This window comes from Bos indicus x Bos taurus, chromosome 19, assembly GCF_003369695.1.
Source record: "Bos indicus x Bos taurus breed Angus x Brahman F1 hybrid chromosome 19, Bos_hybrid_MaternalHap_v2.0, whole genome shotgun sequence".
Taxonomy (NCBI): domain Eukaryota; kingdom Metazoa; phylum Chordata; class Mammalia; order Artiodactyla; family Bovidae; genus Bos; species Bos indicus x Bos taurus.
The window spans coordinates 26,182,844-26,193,349 of record NC_040094.1 but is presented as its reverse complement, the minus strand read 5'-3'; the positions used below and the strand labels follow the sequence as shown (position 1 = coordinate 26,193,349).

General features: G+C 49.1%; 1 protein-coding gene across 1 annotated transcript; it reads left to right on the top strand.

Moving 5' to 3' along the window:
- Positions 1–4,124: 4,124 nt before the first annotated feature.
- Positions 4,125–7,766, top strand: FBXO39 (F-box protein 39). The gene is made up of 3 exons (XM_027519383.1): positions 4,125–5,225; positions 6,916–7,092; positions 7,427–7,766. Exons 1-3 carry the CDS (start codon positions 4,200–4,202, stop codon positions 7,553–7,555), a joined length of 1,332 nt encoding a protein of 443 aa, XP_027375184.1. The 5' UTR covers positions 4,125–4,199; the 3' UTR covers positions 7,556–7,766.
- The last annotated feature ends 2,740 nt before the right edge of the window (positions 7,767–10,506 follow it).

The following is a 10,506-nucleotide window of genomic DNA, read 5'->3' as shown; positions in this document are numbered from 1 at the left end:
TAAAGAATCCACCTGCCCATACAGGAGACACAAGAGACGCAGGTTCCATCCCTGGGTGGGGAAGATCGCCTGGAGTAGGAAATGGCAACCCACTCCAGTATTCTTGCCTGGGATATCCCATGGACAGAGAAGCCTGATGGGCTACGGTCCATGGTGCCACAGAGAGTCTGGACTCAACAGAGAACACACACACAAAGTTACATAGTGCAGATGACAGAACCAGAATCTAACCCACTAATCTACACTGCCTCTTGAGGGGTAGCATAGGTTCCGGGTAATTACATGACTTTTGGAAGGCTTGCAACACCATTCCCAACCCTCCAAAGTTCTTCCAGCCCCACCCTATGGTTTAAAGTGTCTGATAACTATTCTGACCCTGTTCCCTTTCACTTTTCACTTTCATGCATTGGAGAGGGAAATGGCAACCCACTCCAGTGTTCTTGCCTGGGGAATCCCAGGGACGGGGAAGCCTGGTGGGCTGCCGTCTATGGGGTCGCACAGAGTCGGACACGACTGAAGCGACTTAGCAGCAGCAGCAGCAGCTTTTTTCCTTTCTTTTCTTTCCTTGGTAGCACTGTGAGGTTTCTGGGATCTTAGTTCCCTGTTCAGGGATGGAAACTGCGCCCCCTGCAGTGGAAACCAGGAGTCAACCACTGGACCACCATGGAATTCCCTGGTTTTAGCTTTTCCTGAGAAGGCAATGGCAACCCACTCCAGTACTTTCATGTATTGGAGAAGGAAATGGCAACCCACTCCACTGTTCTTGCCTGGAGAATCCCAGGGACGGGGAGCCTGGTGGGCTGCAGTCTATGGGGTCGCACAGAGTCGGACACGACTGAAGTGACTTAGCAGCAGTAGCAGCAGCAGCTTTTCTTGTGCACCTCTTAGGGCTTCCCTGGTAGCTCAGCTGATAAAGACTCACCTCCAATACAAGAGACCCCAGTTCAATTCCTGGGTTGGGAAGATCCACTGGAGAAGGGATAGGCTACCCACTCCAGTATCCTTGGACTTCCCCGATGGCTCAGATGGTAAAGAATCTGCCTGAGATGCAGGAAACCTAGGTTCAATCCCTGGGTTATAGGTTCCTTGCTCTATGCTAAGTGCTGTGGGGTCCCCTAGCCCTGGACAGTTTATATGTGAAGAAAGACACACTCTTTTTTCTTCATTAGTTAAAATACTTCCTCAAAAGAAGAATGAGGCTGTTCCTCGTCCCAAAGAGTGTGTGGGTTTCATAGAAGAGAAAGGCTTCGACACTGAAAGGGGAAAGAGAAGAGGGCAGGCTGAACCCACCAGAGCCTTGTATCCTGGGTGGGGATAGGCTGCTACCAGTTTCCATGCAGAGGCCTATCTGGGTGGGAGATGGGAGGGCCAGCTGGAGGAAGGGACCAAATTGTTCAGTAGGTGATGATGGGGTAGTGAGGATAAAGGCATGGAGGAAACCTACAGGATCTCATTTGAGGATGCTCATCACCACTGTGGTGCTGGGGAGAGCTGGAAGAGCCCCGGGGGCCCCTCCTGGGGAGAATGAATAGGAGACTGTCCACCAGAGGGTCTACTCAGACGACAGATGCAGTGTGAGACGTACACAGGGCAACGTGAGCGGTGCTTACAGACGTGGAACACACACTTGGCAAGCACATGCACAAACAAAATGAAGCACATCAAGCACACCGGAATAGTTGCCTCTGTGGGGAACGGCGAAGTGGGACATCGAGTTAAAGGGAATACATGGGCTCCCTCGTGGTGCAGACAGTAAAGAATATGCCTGCAATGCAGGAGACCCAGGTTCAATCCCTAGGTGAAGAAGATCCCCTAGAGAGGGAATGGCTCCACTATTCTTGCCTGGAAAATCCCATGGACAGAGGAGCTTGGTGGGCTATAGTCCATGGGGGTCACACAGAGTCATAAAATCAAAGAGAGTTCTTGCACAGACAAATGTCTGTCCTGAACGGAAAATTATGATTAACTTGTCCCTCTGCATCCAAGGCCTGAAAAGTAGAGGCAGGAAAAAAGTACAAGAGAAAGTAAGAAAGCCCAGGTCTAGCCTGGGTCCTATTACTAACCGACTGTGTGACCACAGGCAAGCCCCTTCACCTCTCTGTGTCTAGTTTCCATCTGTTAAAAAAAAAATTCAATTCTCAGGTCTCTTCCATCTCTGAGCCACAATGAATAAAAAAGTCAATTAAAGTTTTGTGGAGCCATAGGGCTTAAACCTTGAGAAGGCAATGGCAACCCACTCCAGTACTCTTGCCTGGAAAATCCCATGGACGGAGGAGCCTGGTGGGCTACAGTCCACGGGGTCACTAAGAGTCGGACACAACTGAGCGACTTCACTTTCACTTTTCACTTTCATGCATTGGAGAAGGAAATGGCAACCCACTCCAGTGTTATTGCCTGGAGAATCCTAGGGATGGCAGAGCCTGCTGGGCTGCCATCTATGGGGTCGCACAGAGTCGGACACAACTGAAGCGACTTAGCAGCAGCAGCAGCAGGACTTAAACCTTAAAAATGGAGGGCTGGGGAGAGGTAGAGAAAAGGAGGGTAGTTTTCAAGCATGGGAAACTTTGAAAGCAAAGCCATGAAGATTACAGCAGATGACTATGAAAAGTCTGACTGAGGGCTCAGTGTATCTGGTAGGGCCTTACCCCAGTTCTTCCCTGGGACTCCCTAGCTTGACTGGGGTACCACCTGCAATTCAATCAAGTCAGAGACTTTCCAGTCCTTCCATTTCTCTGTTCACCAATTGCCAAATTATGTCCACTAAAAAACTCACAATTCACCCCGATTCCCACTATCATGCTGCCCTAGTCCCAGGCTTCAAGCCTGGACTCTGCTCTAGACCATCCTTCCTCCACTCCCCCAGAGTATTCTTTCTTTACCTCAAGACTGTCCACAGCACTTCTGGGCATGTGATCCTTAGACCTGCCCTGATGTCAGCGAGGTTCTCCACCTTTGTTCTGCAGCTGTGCCTTTTGAATAGAGACACGTGTGTACACGGCTAGTTGCTTCAGTCGTGTCTGACTCTTTGCAACCCCATGGACTGTAGCCCACCAGGCTCCTCTGTCCATGGGATTCTCCAGGCAAAGATACTGGAGTGGGCTGCCATGCCCTCCTCCAGGGGATCTTCCTGACCCAGGGATCGAACCCATGTCTCTTCTGTCTCCTGCATTGGCAGGCGAGTTCTTTACCACTGGCATCACCTGGGAAGCCCCAAATAGAGACACAGCCATCGGCAGTGTCGCTCAACACAGTGATTCATCCAGAGAAGATGTCAGAATTCCTCTAGGACACAGCCTTTATCACATCATTCAGAGCATCTTGAATGATGCCCTTGAGCCAGAACTTCCCACTGCCCCAAATCCAGGTTCATCACTCCTTGCCTGTCACAAATTAACAAGCTTCAAATTAAGCTTCAAACAACTATTAATTCCCTGAATATGAACACATCACATATGCTCACATCCTGTGACTTCACCCGTCTTGTTCCCTCTTCCTGGAGTATACCAGATCCTCCACCACCAACCTATCTTCTTTGCACACACATATCCACCCTGCAAACCTCAGCTCAGATGCCACCTCCTCCAAGCAGCCCTCTCTACTACTTCTTACCCAGAAAGAATTAATCATGCTTTGTTTGTGCTACCCTGCACCATGCATGGGCTTCCCAGATGGCTCAGTGGGTGAAGAATCCTTCTGCCAATGCAGGAGATGCAAGAGGCGCAGATTCGATTCCTGGGTCAGGAAGATCCCCTGGAGGAGGAAGTGGCAACCCACCCCAGTATTCTTGCCTGGAGAATCCCATGGACAGAGGAGCCTGGTGGGCTACAGTCCATGGGGTCGCAAAGAGTCGGACAAGACTAAGCGACTGAGCAGAGGCAGAGGCACCACGAATATACCTGAGCCTTTTCTCGCCTCCCACAGTGTTGTAACAGTCCTGGTCTGTGTCCCTGCTAGACCCCTGCTGGGCTGTGAATCCTGTGGGTGTACACTGTATGGTGTATTTATCTTTGTCCCCCATGCCCCAGCCCAGTACTGACACATGGGGCCGCAGAGCAAGTTCATTGCATTAGGTTTAATATGTGTTTGGCAGGTAATGGTCTTCCTTTTTACTCCCCACAGAAAACAAGTGATTGCTTTTCTTTCCTCATTTTTGGAAGCCCTGCCCACCACGCAGCTGCAGTGGACATCCTGGTTCCCCGATGGACGAAGAAGACCAACTGATCCAGCCTCAAGACCAGAGCTGCTGGGCCACCCTGCCCGATGTGTGCCTGCGTCGTGTCTTCTGGTGGCTGGGAGACAGGGACAGGTCCAGAGCGGCCCTTGTCTGCAGGAAGTGGAACCAGATGATGTATTCAGCTGACCTCTGGCGATACAGGACCATCACGTTCAGTGGGAGACCTTCCAGGGTACATGCGTCCGAATTCGAGTCAGCCCTTTGGTATGTTAAGAAATTTGGTCGTTACCTGGAGCACCTGGAGATCAAATTCCTGAATCCTTACAACGCTGTCCTGACCAAGAAGTTCCAGGTCACCATGCGAGGCCTCCTCTCATGTCTGGGCAAGAGTAACAACCGTCTGAAATCTCTCTCCATCCAGCATCTCGAGTTGGACCGCCTGGTCTGGAGGAACAGCATCAGGAGCTCATTCATGAAAAGCTTGAGCTTCTTCTTGAAGAAGATGGGCAAACACCTGAACTATCTCAGCCTGAAGGGGGCCAGGCTCACCACGGAACAAGGCTGCCACATCCTCAACGCCCTGAGCTACTTACGGAACGAGAGCACGGTGACGGAGCTCAACATCGAGGACTGTTTCAGCCACCACCTTGCCGTCTACAGCAGTCCCCAGTTCAACAAGACCATGGCCACGTTCCGCAACCTGGTGTCCCTGACTCTCAACTACAACTGCATCTCTGACGAGCTGCTGGAGAACCTGTGCGACAACAACACCGGCACCCTCCGGACCATGAACATCAAGTGCCACATTCATGACCCCCACGGGCAGGTCATCTGGGGTATGTCTTGGGCCAAGCTGGCCAGGCACGCCACCAGCCTGAAGGTCAACTTCTTCTTTGAGCGGGTCATGAAGTACGAGCGCTTGGCCCGGATCCTGTTGCAGGAGATCCCCATCAGGAGCATCAGTCTGAGAAGCTGCTATTTCAGCGACCCTGACTGGTCCATGAGACCCACCCTGACGGATCTCCTGCCCACCTTTCGGCACACTCTGCAGGTAGGTACGACCCTAGGGCCGGGAGGCCTGGGAGGAGTGGCTGCCCCCTGGTTCCTCCTGCCTGCTCTCAAAAGGTGAAAGTGTTAGACGCTCAGCCATGCCCAACTCTTTTGCGACCCCATGGACTGTAGCCTCCCAGGCTCCTCTGTCCATGGGATTCTCCAGGCAAGAATACTAGAGTGGGTTGCCATTTCCTTCTCCCGGGGATCTTCCTGACTCAGGGATCGAACCCGGGTCTCCTTTGTTGCAAGCAGCTTCTTTACCATCTGAGCCACCAGGGAAGCCTTAAGTTGAGATTCTGAGAAAGGTCACCAAACTACGCCTCTCCTGGTCCCTAAGACCACAGCAGAGGACAAAAGCTACTGCTCGCTTCTTGTACATGAAACCCACTCTTGGGTGACTGTCCACCAAGGAAAGCGCCTATATCCCTGGCTCAGAACTCTGAGGCCTGAGCATGCAGGTGCCTCCACCGGTGACCAGCAGATGGGCAGCCCCTTCCACTCACCCACCTGACACAGCAGTACACGGGACACAGAGCAGCTCCAAACCAGACAAAAAACCAGACTTGACCCAAGTTACCGAAGAGCTCAGAGGTGTGGGCTACTCTAATCTGGCAGCTCCCCATCTACAAAATCAGCATCATTTTGTCCCCTACTGAGGACCTCACAGTCTTCTCAAGTGGCTCAGCGGTAAAGAATCCATGACTGCCAATGGAGGAGATGCAGTTTCGATTCCTGGGTTGGGAAGATCCCCTGCAGAAGGGCATGACAACCCACTCTGGTATTCTTGTCTGGAGAATCCCATGCACAGAGGAGCCTGCCGGGCTACAGTCCAGGGGATCACAAAGAGTCAGACACAACTGAGTGACTGAGTAACAAGGACCACACACGAGTCTGTGAGCATGGATATACAAGGGTATATATACCACTACTGGGACTTTCCTGGCGGTCCTGTGGCTAAGCCTCCACACTCCCAATGCAGGGGACCCAGCTTCAATCCATGGTCAGGAAACTAGATCCCATATGACGCAACTAAGGGTTTGCATGCCACAAGTAAGACCCAGTGCAGTCAAGTAAAGTAATTAATTTATACCACTTAATAAATGTATAATTATATCACAAATAAATGATAACTTAATAAGTTCATTAATAAACTTATAAATTAAGAAACACCAACACTTACAGTGAGGGATGACAAAGTGTGAAGAGGTCATTTACGCTCACACAGCCCTGAAGTGGGCAGGCAGACATCATACTACCTTTTGGTATTGCCCATAGTCACCTGGCCAGTCCACTGCAGGGCCAGGAACACCACCTTGGTCTCCAGACTCTAGGTACATAGCCTCAAAACTCTAAGTTTTGGAAACTTGGATGAGATCACTTGCATTTCCCAAATCCCTTCCTCTGACAACTGCGTGTCCAGTGTCCCTTATCTAAGGCACTGGAGGGGACTTGCCCAGTGGGCCAGTGGTTGAGACTCCGCTTCCACTGCAGGAAGCATGGGTTCCAGCCCTGGTCCTGATCAGGGAAACTAGGCTCCTGTGTGCCACGTGGCATGTCCAATAAATAAATAAAACACTTAAACCGCCAGGGCCACCAGGCCAGTGCTGGATCATGAAAGTGCTATGAAATGACCCAGCCAAGTCCCAGCATCTCTGTTCACATCGTCTGCCCCATTGGTGCTTTTCCAGAAACTAACTTTTGAATTCAACAACAACCATGAGTCTCTGGATGAAGAGCTGCACCTCCTCATCTTATCCTGCAGGAAGTTGTTTTATTTCAAAATCTGGGCTTTCCTGGATGTTAAGTTTGTGGAGCGGATCCTAAAGAGCCGGGAGGAAGGGCAATGTGCCCTGCGCACACTCAAGGTAAGAGCACCCTGGGGGGGTTCCACTGAGGGCAGGGGCACAGGGGCTTCTCGGAGGCAGGTGTCCACTCCTGGGATGAAGGTCAGGGATGAGGCAGGGCATGGGGGTTGGATATCTCACAAGTCTGTCCCTTCTGTGAAATTGCTAATTTCCAAGGGAATCTGGAGTTTAGGATTAATAATTAGTAGTAATCATCCTCAGCATTAATAGTTGGGTTTAGGCTTTTCCTGATTCTGCCGACAATTGTACGGGTACCTCATTTGGATTGTCTTCGGGGCCTGGGTGATGTAGTCACAGGGTGCGTGTGTGCAGATGTGTTTCTCTGTTGGCACAGGTGAGAATTTATACAAACAGATATGAGACGAATGAAGAGGACAGGACACTGCGGGAAATTTACAGGAAGTACAGAAAGCTGATCGATTCAGAGCTTAACTATTTTGTCATCGCTTACCCCATGATGTAACAACCAGCGCTCTCCAGAGAAAGAAAACCACGAGCACTTTGAACCTGACAATCCCGTCCTCATAGAATGACACTTGGGGCATCCCCTACTCCACCCCTTTTCTTCCTCTCTCTCCTTTTTTGCTGGTTTCACACCAACGTGGCACCCCAGCAATGCCTAGGATGTCATGCGAAGACCCCAGGTGACTTTAAAGTGCTATCTTTGCCAACTATCCAGGGGTGATTTCTCTTTTTTGTGGTTTGGTTTTGCTTTTTGAGTCTCAGTCAGCCATGGAGCTGAAGGCCCAAAGCCTCTCAGAGCAGGTTCTTACTCAGGGACCCTGATTCTTGCTAACCTTGCTCCCGAAAAGGTGCCAGGGAGCAAATGGAGCCACGATTTCCATTGACTATCAGTGTCAGCTCAGAAAGACTTTTTTTTTTTTAAACAAGATTTGTTTATTTATTTTTAATCTTTGGTAACACCCTGCAGCATATGAGATCTTATTTCTCTGACCAGGCATCGAACCCATATTCCTTGCATTAGAAGGCGGAGTCTTAACCACTGGACCGCCAGGGAGGTCCGCCAGAAACTCTTTCTATCTTGGCTGACCTTCATGTCAGAGCCTCGTGCCACTGAAGGTGGCCAAGTCTGCTCTCAGATGAATGAAATCCACCAGCAGGTCCTCCAGCGAAGCAGGGGGATTCCCACGTGTAGACAGAGCCGCTCAGAGCCAGAACTCCTTCCCACAGGAGCTCAGCTCCTAATCTGTTGGTGTTATGGACTCAGATCTCCCACATCTGCTTTTCTGGTTCTCCTTTATTTTCCCCATCCAGGCAACATGGTGCTCAGCCTGCTACAAAAGCTGGGTTCTCATGTGGGGCTGAACCAGAAGTGACCATGACCTTCGTAGTCACAAAGCATCTGTAATGTCCTGGAGAAATGTCCCTGATACAATGCTAAGTGAAAAAGGCATGACACAAAACTGTGTTTTGTGTGATATCAATCACAATAAAATACAAGTACAGGTTTTTTTTTTTTTTAAACATAGGAGAGATATACCAAAAATGTTAATAGTGATCTCTGAGTGGTGGGATTATGGGTGATTTTTATTTTCCTTTTTATGCTGTCCCCTATTTCTCAGATTTTCTACAAAGACCATGTGCTATTTTTATAGTCACAGGGAAACATGATGTGTTTTAAACGGGGAGTATGGATAAACTCCTGAGCCCATGCTGTTGACATGGATTGCTTCTGATCTTTTGAGGTTTTGTGCATATAGTTCTACCCAGGGTTTTTTCCCCAATCAGTTCAGTTCAGTCGCTCAGTCATGTCCCACTCTTTGCGACCCCATGAACTGCAACACGCCAGGCCTCCCTGTCCATCACCAACTCCTGGAGTCCACCCAAACCCATGTCCATTGAGTCCGTGATGCCATCTAACCATCTCATTCTCTGTCGTCCCCTTCTCCTCCTGCCCTCAATCTTTCCCAGCATCAGGGTCTTTTCAAATGAGTCAGCTCTTCGCATCAGGTGGCCAAAGTATTGAAGTTTCAGCTTCAACATCAGTCCTTCCAATGAACACCCAGGACTGATCTCCTTTAGAATGGACTGGTTGGATCTCCTTGCAGTCCAAGGGACTCTCAAGAGTCTTCTCCAACACCACAGTTCAAAAGCATCAATTCTTCAGTGCTCAGCTTTCTTTATAGTCCACCTCTCACATCCCTACATGACCCCTGAAAAACCATAGCCTTGACTAGATGGACCTTTGTTGGCAAAGTAATGTCTCTGCTTTTTAATATGCTGTCTGGGTTGGTCATAACTTTCCTTCCAAGAAATAATTGTCTTTTAATTTCATTGCTGTAATCACCATCTGCAGTGATTCTGGAGCCCAGAAAAATAAAGTCAGCCACTGTTTCCCCATCTATTTCCCATGAAGTGATGGGACCGGATGCCATGATCTTAGTTTTCTGAATGTTGAGCTTTCAGCCAACTTTTTCACTCTCCTATTTCACTTTCATCAAGAGGCTCTTTAGTTCTTCTTCACTTTCTGCCATAAATTAATAAAATCTCAGGATACTTTTGACAAGTGTCTCACTTTAGATTTTATCTCATCTTTTGTATGTTGTATCCATATTTATGCTTAGCTTTTCAGGTCTTTATTAAAACTCATTCTTATCTAGTGCTTTTCAATTTTCACAGCATTTCCACAATCACTGTCTGATCTGAATGTCCCTGCAATGCTCTTGGGTGCCTGTGGTTCCTGTTTCATGAACATTCAGAAAAAATCAGCACTGGCAAGGGGTGCAGGGTCCCTATCTGGTTACCAACTCAGGTTCAACTGTGTGTTTCTCAAGAAATCAATATTGAGAGACACGTGTTGGGTAAAAGGAAAGATAGCTTTCTTGAGGAAGCCAGCAATCCTGGGAAGAAGGTAGACTCATGTCCCGAAGAACCAACTCACCATTGGTGATCAGGGGGCAAGATCTTTTAAAGAGGAGTTTTAGGGGTGCACAGGCCAGTGAGGGGCCACATGCAGAACAGCACAATCAACTCAGATAATCATCTTGAGATTCCTCTTGCTGTGTTTTGATCAGCCTCATTATTTTTAAAAGAAAACTATGTTTGCCTGCATCGGGTCTTGGTTGCAGCATGTGGGATCGTTTGTTATGGCACGCAGACTTCTCTCTAGTTGTGGTACACGAGCTCTGTAGTCTGCAGCTAACGGGCTCTCGAGCTGAGGCACTGGTTCAGTGGTTGTGGCGCACAGGCTTAGTTGCTCCATGGCCTGTGTGATCTTAGTTCCCCAACCAGAGATCAAACCCACATCCCCTCCACTGGAAGGTGGATTCTTTACCACTGCACCACCTGGATATTTTTTTTTAAGTAAATAGCATTGTCAACTAATTATACAGTAGTGAGGAATACAATACAGACACACAGAACAATGGCTATATTAACAACACGCACGTTATT